The 19,490-nt window shown below is 32.1% G+C and overlaps 2 protein-coding genes across 6 annotated transcripts in view; one reads left to right on the top strand and one right to left on the bottom strand.

Moving 5' to 3' along the window:
- Positions 1-19,490, bottom strand: part of LOC140449881 (uncharacterized) — a 241,033-nt gene that overhangs the window by 6,979 nt on the left and 214,564 nt on the right. For 4 of the 5 annotated variants that reach the window (XR_011951914.1, XR_011951915.1, XR_011951916.1 and 1 more), the window contains exon 1: positions 9,241-9,771. The exons of the other annotated variant lie outside the window; for it this stretch is intronic. Coding sequence is in view for 1 of the 4 variants with exons in the window: in XM_072543289.1 (XP_072399390.1) it covers positions 9,241-9,469 (229 nt within the window). In the remaining 3 variants the exon portion in view is untranslated. Of the gene's footprint in view, positions 1-9,240; positions 9,772-19,490 lie in introns of those variants that run through there. 5 annotated transcript variants of the gene reach the window in all.
- Positions 12,473-19,490, top strand: part of LOC140449879 (uncharacterized) — a 298,794-nt gene continuing 291,776 nt past the window's right edge. Inside the window, exon 1 of the mRNA XM_072543278.1 lies at positions 12,473-12,798. Within this exon, the coding sequence (XP_072399379.1) occupies positions 12,561-12,798 (238 nt within the window). The 5' untranslated portion in view covers positions 12,473-12,560. The remainder of the gene's footprint in view (positions 12,799-19,490) is intronic.

Raw genomic sequence — 19,490 nt, 5'->3', positions numbered from 1 at the left:
TTATAGCTTTCAGGAAGAATTTCATTGGTTTCGTTATCAAACATACTTTTAATTAGTTCTAACAAACTCTTATCGTGAAAATTTTCACGATGAATAGCAGAAAAAATCATTTCCAGTTCTGTTTTTAATAAAGATTTATTAAAAAGTGGTTCATATGTATCCATCAATGAGTCCAAAGCTTTTTGTGGAAATTTAGCGCCATATTCTGTGAATCTTTTATTATCGCCCAATTCCAGAAATTGAAACTTTTTGTAATCAGAGAAACGTTGCTCTAATTGAGTGATAATATTGTCCAAAATCTCAAAAAAGATCCTTCTAAATTTAGTTTTAGCTTTCTCCAAAAAACTTTGATCTCCGTTATTAGATAAACTACCAGGTAAAATATCAAGTTCACTACGACTTAAGCTGGGTTTAGAATTGGTTTCGCTAACAGCAATGTTGAAATGGTTAGAAAATGTAAGATCATTTCTCCAGCTCTTTAACATTGCAACACATCTGGACACTGAATTGGCACACAATTGAACATCATTATTTTTCTTCTGCAAGATGTTGTATAAGAGCTCAGTTTGTTGAAATATATCACTAAAAGCATTTAATAAAAATACAAATTCCAAGTCCTCCAACTTACGTTTAAAACCATCTGCCTGCCTAATTGATTTTGCATTTGATTCTGGGCAATTCATTATGTCCTGAAAGACTTGTAACAATTTTTTTCTTTCTTGTGACACAGCATATACTACTTTTGCATTTGAATTCCATCTTACTTCACTATTTGTGGGAATTCGTTTTCCAAGTATTTTATTTAAAAAATAGGACCGTTTGGACGATTGGTGAAAATAAGCTGGAATACCTTGAAGCGTTGAGAAAAATATTTTGACTGTTGTAATGTTGGAGCAACTTTGCTGTAAAACTAAGTTGAGGCGGTGAGCAAAACAATGGGTAAATATTGCTAACGGTGCAGAATCTCTCACTAATTTTTGAAGTCCATTAAGTTGTCCCGACATAACACTAGCTCCATCGTAGGTTTGAGCAATTAATTTAGCTTTACAGTCAAATTTACCGATTACACTAAACAGTAAGTCACGTAACGCTGGAGCACTTCGGTCTTCCCCTAGATCAAAAAAACCTAAGAAATATTCTTGAACAACGCCTTTTGTGTCCACTAATCTGCATACAATTGAACATTGTGCCCTTTCAGTAATATCGGTTGTTTCATCAAGAATGCATGCAAAAAATGTGGAGTTATTTATGGCGTTCTCGATAAAAATATGAATTTCGTCTTTCACTAGATCGATTAGTTCGTTTTGTATCGTTTTTGAGATACCTCTGAAATATATTTTTTTCTGCCAGTGATCATTTAGTTCTGGAGTTGATTTTAATATTAATTCCCAAATCGCTTTAAAATTTCCAGGATTTAGAGAATCATCGGATTCGTCGTGGCCACGGAAAGCCAGTTCCTGTTTCGCTAAAGTACAAGTTAAAGAAACTAATTTTTTAATGATTTCTCTGTTCATTTTAACTTCTGCATTGTATCTAATTTTTGCGATTTTTGATTTTTCATCTAGCAGATCGCGAACAGAAAACGCCCTCTTCTGTAAATCCTTGAAGGACAGGAAATTACTTAAATGTTCCTTGCAACTGGAATGTTTTTTTAAGGAGGCAGACATATTTTTTAAATCAAAGTATCCTTCACAATTCCATACACATTTCTTATTAGAAAATAACAAACACGGCCAACAATATAGTCTGTTTTTCGTAATACTTCCAGATAACCATTTATAGACATCATACCAAGAACAATTAAAAGTACGCACCTTTTTTCCATCTTTTTGGTCAATACGCAATGTTGGAGTAGGCCTTTCATTCATAATAATTTTTTTTCTATCAACTTCAGTTCTTCTAGATAATGGCGATTCCAATAGTGAAACAACAATGTCCAAACACTCACTATCAACATTACTATTACTGCAACCTGGTAAAGCGTCAGAAGAACTCATTTTTATGTATCAGTTATAAAACGATCTCACTATTGCAAGAACAATTTTAAAAAATCAACCTCGATCGGCCAAACAATTAGTGCAACTAGTAATAACAGATAACAGTGAAAATTGAACTAATGCTCGGCGACAGTATTGCCATATATAATTTGCATACAATCAGGAGATATAGAAATCATGCAAATGTGATTTTTTTTTTTTGAATCTTACGAATTTTTTAAAATTTATTTGGGCAACCGTGCACTTGTTTGCAATTGTGTTGTTTGTTTAAAAATATGTTACAATTATAGATTATTTTACATATTTTTTTACCATAATTTAAAAAAAAATTTATATTACAATTCGATAATTACGTTACAATTGACAACGGTGGTCGACGTAGGCCCGATCGTCTGGTGCCTAAAAAGCAAGCATAACACGACGATATAAATCGTTGTCCGGCAAATTGCTTAACTTCAAACGCTTTTTGTACGGGTATCTTATGTGAGCTGGGTCGGCCAGTTACGCTCGGGCCTATTAATGATATTTAAAATGCCTGAATACGATTCGATGCTTTCTGTGGTAATATAATAACATAGTTGTTTTAACGGACACTAATGTATTGAGTGATTTAGTACATTTAAAAGTTATTTACATGCATTAACATAATTTTTGAAAATATGTTTTTCCATTTTAAAGCTCTTAAAATTATTGGGTAGGCCCGGCCTATCCTGCCTACTCCCAAAAGCCGCCACTGTCAACATGGGACAACAATATGGGACAACCCTAAAGGAAAATCTAACAGAAGCAAATAACACAGAGGACATATGGAAAAATATAAAAGAATCCATTTTGAATTCAACTGAAGAGGTGCTAGGACAGAGGGAAATAAAACGAAGGAAAGAGTGGTTTGATGCAGAATGCGAAATCAAAAGCAAACAGAAAAACAAAGCAAGAGATAAATGGATATCAACTAAAGAAGAACATCATCGAAACAAATACAAAGAACAAAAGAAAGCAGCGGATAATTGTTGCAAGAACAAAAAAAAACTATGGATCAAAGAGCTGTTAAAGGACTTAGAAAAGAATCGTAAAGACAGCGCCAAACTATTTGGATACCTAAAAGCTCAACAATGAAAAGGCAGACCAGTAGTTAAAATTGACATTAGATCATGGGAAACACACTTCACAGAACTATATAGATGCAAATAAAGTCCGGAAGAGGAAGTAGGCGCAATGGAAGACATTAGAGATAATGAAATAGGGATACCAACATATGATGAATATTTAGACATCATTCAAAAAATGAAACAGAAAAGAGCACCCGGCCCAGATGAAATTCCCAATGAGCTGATTAAAAATGGAAGAAAAAATTTATTAACAAGCATCTATAAACTAATAGTTAGAATATGGGAAGCAGAAGAAATGCCCGAGGAATTTAAAGAAGACAGAATTATACCAATATTTAAGAAAGGAGAAGTAACAAACTGTAACAACTATAGAGCAATATATCTACTGAGCACAACATATAAAATGCTAACAGCCCTCAAGCAAAAACTCACTCAATTCACAGAGAACAAATTGGGGACTACCAGCAAGGATTCAGAGAAGGCAGATCCACTACAGATGCGATCTATATAGTTACACAAACAATCGAAAAATGCCACGAACACAACATAGAACTGCATATCCTCTTCGTAGACTTCAGACAAGCCTTTGACTGTCTTGGAGGAAATAAATTATTTATTGAAATGAAAAATCAAGATATTCCAGCAAAATCAATCTTAAAAAAATGACCATGAATGGAGCTCGAGCTAAAGTAACAACAGAAGAAGGTAGCACAAAATCAATTGCAATAGAAACAGAAGTGTGGCAAGGCGATTCCCTGTCAACCACATTATTCAACATAGCAATATAAGGAACAGTCAAGGCCAGCAAAATTAAAGGAACTATAGCACACTGCTCAACACAAATAGTGGCATATGCAGATGATATAGTTTTTTTTTCAAACTTTTTTTCAAAAAAGAGACACTTTTTTCTTAAAAAAAGCAGTAACAATCCTGGCAAAAGAAGCACGGAAAAGAGGTCTAGAAATCAACGAAGGAAAAACAAAATATCTACTCTGCTCTAGAAGAGAAGATAACAGGACGAGAGAAATAAAAATACAAAACTACACTTTTGAAAAAGTCCAACAATTTAAATATTTGGGAGTAATAGTGAACGCCCAAAACAAGAGAAGTGAAGAAGTAACGGAAGGAATACTAACGGGCAACAAAACATACTGGAAATATCATAGGCTCATGAAGGACAGAACTTATCCAGAAATACAAAACTGAAAATATACAGAGTTGCAATCAGACCAATAGTTACATACGCAGCTGGGACAATGTGCCCCACGTAAAAAGATGAAGAAAAATTGAGAATTTTCGAAAGAAAAATCCTCAGACGGATTATGGTCCCGATAAGAATGGACAACGGAGAAATAAGAAGAAGAATGAACCATGAACTAAGAGACATAATGAAGGGAGAAGATTTATTAAAGCACAGAGATTGAGATGGCTAGAACACATAGAGAGAAGGAAAAACGACCTACTGATTCCAGATGGAAACAAGCAACTGAAAGACCAAGGGGAAGACCCAGAGAGAGATGGGAGGATCAGGTCATGAGAGATATCAAAATTCTGGAAGTGAGAAACTGGAGGGAACTATGCACATATGGAAATGAGTGGAAGAAAATTGTAATGAAAGCCAAGTCATACAACAAACTTTGACAACATACAAGTGGAATGCGGAGTGATTCACCGTAATAAGCGAATCAGAGAGCTTTAAGTAAGAGCGGCAAACATTCCACCCGGAATGACAAGCCTTGATGATGATGATGATATTGTTGAAAATATTTGATAGAGATTCACGGTTTCAATGCCATTACTATACTACGTTCGTTTTTAACGTAAGATCATTGTACACGCGGTTGCTTGCATGGTCGGTAAGTGTCCATAGCAATCCCGAGTTTGCCATTGGTTAGAAATTAAACGGTTATGTGATTGTCACGTTCTTCAATTTTAAAAGTAACGAACCGACTTACTGTGTTTCGTTTTTGTTTTTGGTTACGGTATTGAATTTCTTATTCATTTATATTGATAGTGTTAATTTAAACTGTGTGGATAATATTATTAATAGTGTAAATTTAGACTTAAAACTTTGTTATTGTTCCAGGGAGTTCATTCTGTTTTCTGGTTAATTTTATAGGTAAGTATATTTTGTTCATTTCTTTTAATAAATATAACGCAGAAAAAATTTCTTCTTGTAGTGCCCTATCCGTTTCGGATGATTTACAAAATTCCTGATTCTTATGATTTACAAAATTCCTGAATATAACTAATGTATTAGCTGATCGAATTAGCTATGACAAATCTCAGGTGTGTGAGGTCTTTCGTTTACTTGGCTTACAGCAACAGGAATCCACCATATCATATGTTATCCGAGTTGACAAAGTGTCCAGTTAAAATCAAGCTAGACCAGTCAAAGTTATATGTAATGCTAACACATTAAAATTGGCTCTTAAGTCTAGTAATAAGCTTCGAAATACTGTTTATAGAATCTTAAAGGTTCAAACTAAGATGGAACAATACACTTACAAGGTAGCTAAAAAGGAACTAGAGTGCATTGTCCTGCAGGTTATCCAGCTGTGAATATTGCTCAAGCCTTTGGTTTTTTAAAATTGTATCAACATAATAATATTCCCAATAATCGTAATGTATTTTTGGATTTAGTTTTTTCTAATGTTAGGGGGCTAAATATCTTAAAAGCAAGTGATCCCCTTGTAGATCCTAGCATTCATCATGTGGGTTATGAACTTTGCTTAAACCTCGATGTGAAAAAAACAAATAGAAATAAGTTGGTTTATGATGAGTTGTTTTATGATTTTCAGAATGGTGATTACATTGCGCTTAACAACTTCCTTGCTTCCATAGACTGGCAGGTATGTATGGTTAATGATGTTGAAGTTGCTACAAAATTATTCTATGAAGTTCCCTCTATAAGAATTGATTACTTTGTGCCATTGAAGAAATATAGAACTTCAACATTTCCCAAGTGGTTCCCTGCTGATCTTAGAAAACTGACTCTGGAGAAAAAATATGCTCACTTATAGCTATATAGCTATATTTATACTAATAATCATACTGATAACGACTAAATTAGATTTTCCCACCTAAGAGCTGAATGTAAACAACTGTCTGAAATTTGCTTCAGCAACTATATATTTTTTTTTTTTTTTTTTGGTGGTAAATCTTCTAAAGACCGTACCAGGCCGTGTCCCCGTTAAGGATGACCTGGCGTGAGTTGGATTCAGGGTGGAAGGATCCATCCGCACGCAGTCCCCCCAGAGGAGTCGTGCTCACAGATACACCCATAGCTCCCTGCCTGCCAACTAAAGTCCACCCCCTTTTATACAGGCTACTCATGCGGTAGGTCCTCTTCAGACCGGTGCTCAGCAACTATATTAAAGGTATAGATACTGGCCTAAGAAATGATCCAAAATCATTTTGGAAGTACATCAATGATAAGTGATCTAGTCATAACCTACCTAACTCCTTATTTTATCAAGTCCAATCTGCAAGAAATGGTCAAGGCAGCTAATTTATTTATGAACTTCTTCCAAACTGTGTATCACCAAATAACAACAACCTTTACATACCTATCAATCCATTAAATAGTAACTTTAGTACAAATATTTGTCCTTCTAAGATTACCATGACTGATATTTTTAAGGCATAAATGAGCTGCCCAATAAGTTTACTGCTGGTTCAGATAGAGTGCCTAATTTTTTATTATAAAATGTGTGTCTGTACCCTTGTAATACCATGTGTTATTATTGTTTAATAGATCTCTGGAAACCTCTGTGTTTGCTTCTTCATGGTAAGAAAATTGTGTTGTTCCTATATTTAAAAATGGTCAGAAAGACAATATTGAAAATTATCGTAGTATTTGTATACAATCTGCAATCCCTGAGCTCTTTGACAGTCTTATAGCAAAGCAACTTTCTTGGTTATGTAAACGCTTAATATCTCAATCACAACATGGTTTTCATAACAAAAAATCCACAGCAACAAACTTGGTTTGCTATCAATCTAATATATTATCTCATATGGAAGACTGTAAACAAGTAGATGCAATATACACAGATTTTTCCAAAGCATTTGATTGTGTACGGAGATTACCAAATACTTTTAGACAAATTAATTAATGTAGGCTTTTATGTCAGGTTTGTTTAATGGTTTAAAAACTCTACATCTGGGAGAAGTCAAAGAGTCAAGATAGGTTTTCATCTGTCTGACAGTATCACAGTAACATCTGGTGTTCCTCAAGGAGACCACACTTCTCCACTTCTTTTTAATATCTTCGTTAACTACATCACTTCATGTTTCCTAAATAGCAAATGTCTAATGTTGGCAGATGACTTGAAATTTTGGAAAGTTATAAATAGTTTAAAAGATCAAGCCTTGCTACAAGATGACTTAGACAGACTACAAAATTGGTGCAATCGGTACAAACTCCACTTAAATGTAAAAAAATGTTTTATAAGTTTTTCTCGTAAAGTCAATAGATTTGGAACAAGCTATACTATTAATAATATCCACTGAATTATGTTTCTTCTATTTGGGATTTGGGTGTTATTTTTGATGAGAATCTTACTTTCTGTGACCACATAAACTCTATTTCAATAAAGGCATCTAAACTTCTTGGTTTCGTTACTAGGAATTGCAAGTATTTCATCATTAATTCAACAAGATTAGTATATTGTTGCTTAGTTAGAACTATTTTGGAATACTGTTCAGTTACTTGGTCACCCTATTTTCAGAACAATATTGATACCATAGAAAGAGTCCAGCATACATTTTTTAGATATTGTGCTTACCATGTCCACACTACTATCGAAAGTCATGATATTCCTGTATTGAACAACAATTATCTTTACCTTCACTCAAGGACTGTCGTGATAGGAGCTATATTTATATATAAGATCATACATGGATTTATTGTTTGTCCAAACCTGTTAAGTCAGATTAACTTTAACGATTTAACTCAATTAAAAAATTTTGAATTTTGTTCTTGTTATATTTTGTTTTTTTTAATATGTAAGATTTTTAGTCTCATTTTTTAAACTTTTCTAAACTTTTTAATATTGATTTTATATTATAAGTAATTATAAGTTTTGAATCCCAACTGTGATATTGTATATTGAAATTTAAACTGATAATGAGGTTATCCCGTGTATTAAATAAATAAATAAATGTATATATGTCATGAGCAGCATATTTTATTTAAAAAATAATTGAAGGAAATAAAATTTTTGTTCAAAAATTAATTATTATTAATGTATTCTCCTAACTTTACATGTACTTATGTAAAAATAAGTAATTACTATTTAAACGGGAATAAGCCACAATCGCAGGTTAAAGTAAGATTATTGACGTTTCAATTCAAATTTCATTTACTACTGTTAAAAGTTAAGTGACTAAAACTTGTTGATGTTAAAATTAAGTACAATGCAATGTATTTTAGGTGTGGATGCATTACTACCTTGCAACAAATTCTGTTGAAATGAAGATTTTATGCATTAGGAAGTAGCTGATTTTATGAGAGTGTCCAGATCTTCAGCCAGTTGAATTATAAAAAGAATATTCAATGCAATTGTATCCTTAAGGCCACAGTACATTTGTATGCCTAAGAATCATCAAGAGATGGAAAGGGCTGTTGATTTCAATCAAGTTGCTACATTCCCCTAGAACAAGTGGTGCAATTGAATGTACCTTAATTAAAATAAATTCTAGAGGTGGTCAAGATGCAGAAATTTTTAGATCCAGAAAATCATTTTTTGCATTAAACATCCAAACATCAACACCAGCTGAAGATTTATATAAGAACACAAATTGTAATAGAAGAGCAATATTATTATAGAAAACAGCATTGTTGTGATTGTTGCAACTCGAGTGCTTCATAAGTATCTTTAATTTTAAAAACTCCTATACTTTATACAAAAAAATATGGCAACACAGTGACGCAAGGTTATGTTCATTGCCCTAAAAAACAATTTAATGGAGTTGCCTATGTTAACGAAATATCATTTTAATTTGTAATTGTCTCTTATATGCTCTTAAATTGTATTTAGCATCAAAATTATATTAGCGGGTAAAAAAGTTATTCCTAATTATACCACTTCTAAATATTGAAGATATATAAATAATGTATTGTTACAAACCTTTTTCAGTTTTTTGGTTTTCTTCAAACGAGTTAAGTTTATTCCTATGTTGTTCTATTTTAGGATTTATAGGATGTATCTTTAAGTCTAAATATGTGTCATGTGTACTGTGCCTATTGAATTGATCCTCAACTTCACATTTAAAGCCATCCAACAGAGCATTATCCAAGTCATTATACTCTATTTCTATTTTACACGATTCCTCGCTATTTTCTTGTTTTACTTCCATTTTATTGCACTTATTTTATGTACTTCAATAATAATTTTACAACCAAAAAGTGAAATCACTATAAAAAATTCTAGAAAATACACATTCAGTTTACGATACAGACAGACAAGCATAATAGCTATATTCTTTGATAAAACAGAACAATTAGTAGACATCCAGAATTCTTTGAGCAATAAACACAATTAAACCAGAGTATGTACAAGTATGTATAATATTAGCAAAGAATATAGACGCTTATAATATATTCTTTGATATTAGATATGAATTGAAGTATTAGCAAAAGTATATAGAATAGAAATAGAAAGTGCCGGTGGGTGAAGGGTGAAGCCAGCTCCAAATGAAATGTCAAAATTGCGTTTGCGGTATTGCCATGTCCTTATTATGTATACTTCATCTAATTTACAAACCGTTGTACGTCATCCGCGTCATAGTCCGTGAGGTTACATGATACCAACACGAAATATTTAGGCGGTGGGTGTGTTCTTTTTTAGAATCACTTTGCCGAATACACTGGCATTACAGCCACTATACATATTTTATTATATACGCGTAGAAATAATAATTAAAGATTTCTATTTATGTTAACTTAAAGAAATATACAATAATATGTTTGTTTCATTTAATTTGTATAAATGCATTATAAAGCGTTTTTATGAAGAACATTTGTTCGGAACACACTGTAACTAATCGAACGAAGGTGATATTTTGGTATAAATTGGTAACACTTATTTGACAGTTGCGGTTGCGGTGTCCACACTTTTTTACTTTATTATTTTGAATTTTAAAATGAACTAGCGGACCAACTCGACATCGAGTTTTTTAAATGAAATTTTTATTTTGCGAGAAAAATTAAGAGATCAATACAAACAATATAAGCAAGAATATACATAACATTCATCAATAATAATGCAAGTAAAAAGTGTATTAAATATCATGAAATATTTCGTCGAAAACAATGTTTTTTGTTACAATGTCTCCATTTTCTGAAAACTTTTGCTTGGCACCGGGAGTTATGTAAACTTTTACGCCATCAAATGAGCGAGATCGAGACATTGCCACATATAGCTGTCCATGGGGTCTAAAACTTAAAGTAAACTTTAACTTCCGGTCATCTCAAAACTGGAAGTGAATTTTTGTACCAAAAGTATATCACAAACCATACATACTCGGTTTGTGAAGTATATCTTGACAATCTCATACGTAATACTAATAATATTCCGAAAAATATTTTAATTATCTAATATGGTTTTTGAGTAAAGTGGTGGACCACTTTACTCAAAAACTTAGACCAAAAAAAAGGGCTTAGCGTTTTAGTATATAAGATACCTCTTGATTTATATTTTTACCTATTTAATAAAATCTGTTCTTTTACAACAAAATTAGTGTGCTTTATTTCAAAAATGTCACGTAAGAATTTAAATAGTCGTTGTAAAGAGATGGTAGCTTCTTTGATTCATTATTTTGAACAGGAACGTGATAATAACGGCCCCATTCTACCCTTAACTGCTGTTAGAGAAGTATGTACATGTATGTTTTGAATATTATTGTAGATGCTTAAACTATACATTCTTGTTTTAGCGTGTAGCTGCAGCTTTAAATTTACATATTTCAACTGCGAGTTCTATTTCTCAGGTCGTAAAAACTAATACACTTCTTTATACGACGCATACAAGCGGCTCAAATTGTTTTTAACAAGATTATTTTTTAACTCTTGTTTTGTTTCTATTTATTTACATTAAATATTAATTTGTTTTGTTGTATAATCCACTTTTGCAACGTGACCTATTTGATTTAAAATGGATTCAGGATTTTTTTATATTTTGCAACTATGTCAACTTCGATCTCTGTCAATGATAATGACGTACAACGGTAAAGTAAATGGACAGTGGGAGTGTGACGTCACAACTGTCAATTACTTTCCAAACAAAAGTTGAAATGCCCAATCTCAAGACTTTTTAATTTCTATAAAGTTAACATTTTGCTTCCTCTGCTGCTTTTTTTAAGTATAGTGTTTTTATGATAATAGCATCACAATTCAGTGTTCTATTTCTATGAAATATAGTTTAAAAGTTTAAATTTAAGACATTCTAACCTTTCTTTATTGATACATGCATTTTATTGCTATTTTTATAAAACAACATGCTTTATTATTGACACAACCTTGTAAAATTGTTGTAATAACTATTAGAATACTTAGATATTGCAAAAAGCGGAAAGATTCTGTAAAAAAATGAAAAAATAACGAAAAATACAAATTATCCACACTAAACAAGGTTTGTTTGGAAAGTGAAACTGACAGATATCAATAAAATATACGTCATCATTTCCACGGTCCATTAGATGAATGTATTTGACATTAAATTACGTTTGGCGCTTAATATACGTCAGTGTTCATGCTTAATTATTTCATACTCTCACATTTAAAATTATTATGGACGAGAGTACGTCCATGTCCATGGGCGAGAGCACTTATATGAAATTAAAATTTAAAACAAACAAAAACGTGAAAAATACATAATATAATGAAAAGCATTAAAATTATACATATAAATATTATAAAATAAAATTATATCTTGCGTTTAAAAAATATTTATATAATAAAAATCATTAAAATTATGCCTAAGGTAAAAATTAATAGTTTGGAAACTACAGAATAAAGTGAAGTTAAATGAAAATAAAAAAAAGGTCAAACAAAAGAATACACTATAAATTAAACTAAAATTAAATTGAACTATTGTTCTGCGACACATATTAAGAATTCTACAAATAGGTCTTTATCCCTGAAGTAAAAAAAAATAATATTTTATTAATGCTTTTTAATATAAATTCAAAAATTGTGGCTTCTCATAACAACATAACAAAACATAATTTCGTCGAAGTATCTTTATATTTTAATTTAGAGAAATTTAATTTAATTTATAGAAAAAAATATGGCAACATTGTGACGCCCAAACTATATTATTATTTCACATGTCAAGGTGTCAAGGTTATGTTGAAGTTGAATGTTGTTTGTTGCACGTGCACGTTCATTGCATTGCATGAAATTTAACCGAAATTTGTAGATAAAAATCATAAAATCAATTGCAATCAAATGGAATTAAAACAAGAAAATACCGAGGAAGTGTGTAAAGTAGAAATAGAATATGATGACTTGGATAATGCTCTCTTGGATGGCTTTAAATGTGAAATTCAGGAAGGATCAAATAGGCGAAGTACACATTATGACACATATGATTGTTTAGACTTTAAGGAACATCCTATAAATCCTAAAATAGAACAACATGGGAATAAACTGAACTCATTTGAAGAAAACCAAAAAACTGAAAAAGGTTTGTAACAATTTATTTAAGTACTCCCATATTTAGAAGTAGTTAAAAATAACTTTTTTACCAGCCAAGAGCCACTGTTATCGGTATTCTGAAGGGCAGAAAAAAAAAGTAAGAGGAGAGGAGGAACATATAAAAAATGGACATATTAATTTTGCTTTTATTAAAAAATATATCTTCAACCTGCAAAAGAATTCATTTATTTATTATTAAAGTCCTTACATTTTCGGTTGTAAATCATCATTTGCTTCATCTTCAGTTCCTCTGACGAACATTATCATCTATATCAATGACAATTTTATGAAGCACTCGAGTTGCAACAATCACAACAATGCTGTTTTCTATAATAATATTGCTCTTCTATTACATTTTGTTTTCTTATATAAATCTTCAGCTGGTGTTGATGTTTGGATGTTTACTGCAAAAAATGATTTTCTGGATCTAAAAATTTCTGAATCTTGACCACCACTAGAATTTATTTTAATTAAGGTACATTCAATTGCACCACTTGTTCTAGGGAATGTAGTAACTTGATTGAAATCAACAGCTCTTTCCATCTCTTGAGGATTCTTAGGCATATAAATGTACTGTGGCCTTAAGGATACAATTGCATTGAATATTCTTTTTATAATTCAACTGGCTGAAGATCTGGACACTCTCATAAAATCAGCTACTTCCTAATGCATAAAATCTTCATTTCAACAGAATTTTTTGCAAGGGAGTAATGCATCCGCACCTAAAATACATTGCATTGTACTTAATTTTAACATAAAGTTTTTAGTCACTTAACTTTTAACAGTAGTAAATGATCACTACATTCATAACATAATTAATCAAACTCTTATTTACTATTGTTCTGAAGCTATTTTCTTGTGGCATTTTAAAGTAATTACTATTTAAATGGGAATAAGCCAGAATTACAGGTTAAAGTAAGTTTATTGGTGTTTCAATTTCAATTGAAACATCAATAATCTTACTTTAACCTGTAATTGTGGCTTATTCCCTTTTAAATAGTAATTACTTATTTTTACATACATGTAAAATTAGGAGAATACATTAATAATAATTAATTTTTGAACACAAATTTTATTTCCTTCATTTATTTTTTAAATAAAATATGCTGCTCATGACATATATGCATTTATTTATTTACTTAATACACGGGATTACCCCATTATCAATTTAAATTACAATATACAATATCACAGTTAGGATTCAAAACTTATAATTACTTATAATATAAAATCAATATTAAAAAATTTCGAAAAGTTTAAAAAATGAGACTAAAAATCGAGTTAAAGTTATATTGACAATATCAAAATGGCGAACAGCAAATACCTCCATGTATCTGTCCAATGGGTTGTGAATACCATAGGTTGTTCTGTGGAAAGGAATATTGAAAACATTCTCGTAACAAAGAGCTGGATGCGGAACTTTCAAGTTAATCTGGCTTAATAAAAAGGGCAGGCTTCTCATCAAAATAACACCCAAATCCCAAATAGAAGAAACATAATTCAGTAGCTATTATTAATAGTATAGCTTGTTCCAATTCCACTGACTTTACGAGAAAAACTTATAAAACATTTTTTTTGCATTTAAGTGGAGTTTGTTCTGATTGCACCAATTTTGTAGTCTGTCTTAGTCATCCTGTAGCAAGGCTTGATCTTTTAAACTATTTATAACTTTCCAAAATTTCAAGTCATCTGCCAACATTAGACATTTGCTATTTAGGAAACAGGAAGTGATGTAGTTAACGAAGATATTAAAAAGAAGTGGAGAAGTGTGGTCTCCTTGAGGAACTCCAGATGTTACTGCGATACTGTCAGACAGATGACAACCTATCTTGACTCTTTGACTTCTCCCAGATGTAGAGTTTTTAAACCATTCAACAAACCTGACATGAAAGCCTACATTAATTAATTTGTCCAAAAGTATTTGGTAATCTACACAATCAAATGCTTTGGAAAAATCTGTGTATATTGCATCTACTTGTTTACAGTCTCCTATATGAGATAATATATTAGATTGATAGCAAACCAAGTTTGTGCAGTGGATTTTTTGCTATGAAAACCATGTTGTGATTGAGATATTAAGCCTTTACATAACCAAGAAAGTTGCTTTGCTATAAGACTGTCGAAGAGCTTAGGGATTGCAGATTGTATACAAATACTACGATAATTTTCAATATTGTCTTTCTGGCCATTTTTAAATATAGGAACAACATAACTTTCTTACCATGAAGAAGCAAACACAGAGGTTTCCAGATATCTATTAAACAATATAAAAAATGGTATTACAAGGGTACAGACACACATTTTATAATAAAAAATTAGGCACTCTATCTGGACCAGCAGTAAACTTATTGGGCAGCTCATTTATGCCATTAAAAATATCGGTCATGGTAATTTTAGAAGGACAAATATTTGTACTAAAGTTACTATTTAATGGATGGATAGGTATGTAAAGGTTGTTGTTATTTGGTGATACACAGGGAAGAAGTTCATAAATAAATTAGCTGCCTTGACCATTTCTTGCAGATTGGACTTGATAAAATAAGGAGTTAGGTAAGTTATGACTAGATCACTTATCATTGATGTACTTCCAAAATGATTTTGGATCATTTCTTAGGCCAGTATCTATACCTTTAATAGGGTCAGTCAGGGTAATTGGAAACACTATTTGATATTTCATGATGTCTAAGTAACTAGTAAGAAAAAGTCACAAAAAAATAAGGTATCCAATGTTTCCCCACAAATTTTAAGGAAAAAACTAAAAAGGAGGTAAATGTAAACAACGATCTCTGGTTCTGTTAAACATAATCTAAATGAAACTGTAGTAAAATGATACTTGGATGTAATCTAAAAATCGTGCAGGTTGGTTCCATTAAACACGCCAATGTTTCCAATTACCCCCGAATATATCAAATTTGCTAAGGAAACTTAAAAAAATTTATTATCAAAATAAAATACATAGATATAACAAACGAATTTTTAAAATTATAAATATTCACTTATTTACTGACGTTCAAAAATATCTAACTTATTAGGAAACTTGCAAAACATTCTTTCACCTTTCATAAAAATATTTGGCTCATAGACTATACCAATTTGTTAGAAGTTGACAAAACTATGTCAGTTTCCTGTATGGCAAATTGCTTGCAGGTACCATTCATACATTTTAGAGCCATAACCTTAATTTCATTTTCATCCCAATCAATATAATATATCAATCAATCAATACAAAGATATCTGTAAGATGTTGTCAGCCTTTTACCGCCCTTGAATTCTACTAATACAAATTTCCCCTGCTGGAGTTTGTGGTGTTCTGCAGCCTCTAGTTCTTGTAGCTCTTTTTCTACCGGTTCATCCCATGGACTGTCATCACTCTCAACATAAGATACTTCTGTTTCACTTGAATCAGATGACGACAATGACTCTTTAGGTTTCTGTGTATTTGTATTTTTACTTAGTACTGGAGTTTCAAGCGAATCAGCAATTTTTCGAACTTTATTTCTTTTTTCGTTTCCTTTCTGCTTTCTAAGATCCTAATGTTCCTTCATTCTGTTCAAAACGTCACTAGCAGTTAATACTTCTCCATAGGTCAACTGTTTTAGCCGAGGGATTATCTTTTTCTCTGTGACAGCAATTAATTTAACTGTGTCAGAGTCAAGTTTTTTTGTTCTTGTTGACTCCACATAAATATACGATCCAGTTTATCTTTGGTTGGAGAAATAAAGCTAGACATATCTAATTCTGCAATTGATGTTGCAGATTTAGCTACAGATGTTTGGTGTTTGGATGCTGATGGTTCAGCTTCATTTATTAATGTTTTTTTAATAAATCCACTAGTATTTTCCTTATTCCCATCTAAAGTATTTTCACCAGAAGTCTGGGAGGAGAGTATTTTTTCTTTATAAAACTGAAGCTGCTCTGAATTAAATTCGGATTCAGGAAATTTTTGACTATTTACAGGATACACACCAGTAGTCTCAAAACCAGATATAATATTTTGTGAGAGCATAGCCTCCTGCCAAGTTTTACTTAGAAGTTCTACGAATTTGTCCTTAGATAAACGCCCAGTACCTTCCCCCATTCTCTTCTTTCCATATGCTACTAACTTTCGATCCCATGTATATTTAACTGATTTGAAAACACACTTATCAAGTGATTGCAATTTGTCCGTTAAATGACTAGGAAACTTAATAAGGTCAATGTTACGTTTTAATGCTTGTTCAATTATTTGAATACTTATATGACTTCGGTGGCCATCATATAAGAGTACAGCTTTTTGATTAGGTAAATTCTGTATCTCTCAAATTGTTTGCACATCTGGTACAAATCCATTAAAAAACCAATGGTAAAATTGAGTTTCCTCCATCCAACCATTCATGCTAGAAGCGTAAAGAGTTCCTGGCATGGCGTCTGGTGATACCCATCTTGCTTGGACAGCAGCACCCTTAAAAACGATGAGCGGTGGTAAATATTTTCCATCTGCTGAAACACATGCGAGCACTGTCGTGGACTCCCGTCCAGAACCACCAGAAACTCTGCATAGAGCTTTACCCTTTGATCCTATAGCTCTAATTCTGGAGGGGATCACTCTTCAATCCACTCTCGTCGCATTAAATACAAACATGGATTTACTGATATCATTAAGACCATTATTTTGAAAAACTTCTTTTAGTTTATAATAGAAATCATAAATGATTTCTGGCTTTCCAGCATCTTTTCTAAGTTTTTGAATATGATCAGGTTTCTTTAGCGAAAGTGAAGGATGGCGTTTCATAAATGCAAGATACCAATCTTCACCAGGGATGCCATTTTTGAAGTGAGTTTTTACGTAATTGTCTTTAACGTATTCACCAACTACATTTCGTAACTCTTGTTTATCACAAGGATAGCCCACATTTGCTCGGGCTTTTAAACATGCCACAATATGGTTTTCAATTTTGTCTGACAATGCAGTAGACACACCAGCTCCCATCTTATCAATTGGTATGTTTCTACCCTTTATGCGATTGTAAATAACGCAATGTGGAATACTGTAGTAAGCAGCAGCCTCCCTATATGTTCTTTTTTTTGTTTTGACGTCTCCCACGGCATTTACTAAATCATTCAAAGAGTATTTTGGTGGTTCTCTCTTTTTTAAGTACTTACTCAGCATTTTAAAAATGGCAAGACCTGTAACAAAATAACTCCCTTGACAGAAAAAATTGATTTCCGTTTACCCAACGTTGTTTCCATTTACCCCCAACAGGTGTTTTCATTTACCCCATGCTCAATATTTAAGGGGGTAATTGTAAACACTTAATGTACTTACTTCTTGTAGTAAATAACCTTCAAATTAACATTTTAGGCAATATAAGGATTCTCATAGTAGCTATAAATGATATAATCACTATACTTACCTAATGCAGAGAGATGAAATTGCACAAAATGGGGATTCACTTGGTCTGTAAACAACTGAATGTCATGTCACAGAATAAGCAAAGATGGAATTGCAATTCTGTGTATGTGACATTGTTGCCATATTTTATTTCTAGCCGTCGGGAGTACTGTTTCCAATCACCCCTGTTTCCGATTACCCGGACAGACCCTATAGTTGCTGAAGCAAATTTCAGACAGTTGTTTACATTCAGCTCTTAGGTGGGAAAATCTAATTTAATCATCATCAGTATGATTATTAGCATAAATATAGTGAGCATATTTTTTCTCCAGAGTCAGTTTTCTAAGATCAGCAGGGAACCACTTGGGAAACGTTGAAGTTCTATATTTCTTCAATGGCCCAAGTAAGCAATTCTTATAGAGGGAACTTCATAGAATAATTTTGTAGCAACTTCAACATCATTAACCACACATACCTGCCAGTCTATGGAAGCAACAGAGTTGTTAAGCGCAATGTAATCACCATTCCGAAAATCATATAACAACTCATCATACACCAACTTATTTCTATTTGTTTTTTTCATATCGAGGTTTAAGCAACATTCATAACCCATAACATGATGGATACTAGGATCTACAAGGGGATCACTTGCTTTTAAGATATTTAGCTTCCTAACATTAGAAAAAACTAAATCCAAAAATACATTACGATTATTGGGAATATTATTATGTTGATACAATTTTAAAAAACCAAAGGCTTGAGCAATATTCACAGCTGGATAACCTGCAGAACAATTCACCATTATATCAAACTCATTTTTCTCCCATAATGCATTGGGAAGATTGTAATAACAAAAAAAAAATAAATATCATGTGCTGAGTGTTGCAGAACAACATTTTTCACAGTTTGACACCACTGCAGTATCTAATGCATAAATTTTCATCTCCAACAGATTTTATTTCCTCTAGTTCCTTTTTAGCTACCTTGTAAGCGTATTGTTCCATTTTTGTTTGAACCTTTAAGATTCTATAAACAGTATTTCGAAGCTTATTACTAGACTTAAGAGCCAATTTCACCGTTTTAGTATTGCATATAACTTTGACCGGTCTAGCTTGATTTTAACTGGACACTTTGTCAACTCGGATAACATGTGATATGGTGGATTCCTGTTGCTGTAAGCCAAGTAAACGAAAGACATCACACACCTGAGATTTTTCATAGCTAATTCGATCATCGAATACATTACGTTACCCTAATATTACAAGGTTGTATGTAACAATATTGCTAATTTGAGAAAAATCGATTTAAAA

The sequence above is a fragment of the Diabrotica undecimpunctata genome, chromosome 9 (assembly GCF_040954645.1).
Source record: "Diabrotica undecimpunctata isolate CICGRU chromosome 9, icDiaUnde3, whole genome shotgun sequence".
Classification (NCBI taxonomy): Eukaryota; Metazoa; Arthropoda; class Insecta; order Coleoptera; family Chrysomelidae; genus Diabrotica; species Diabrotica undecimpunctata.
The sequence above is the reverse complement of the archived record's forward strand: the minus strand, read 5'-3'. Positions and strand labels throughout refer to the sequence as shown.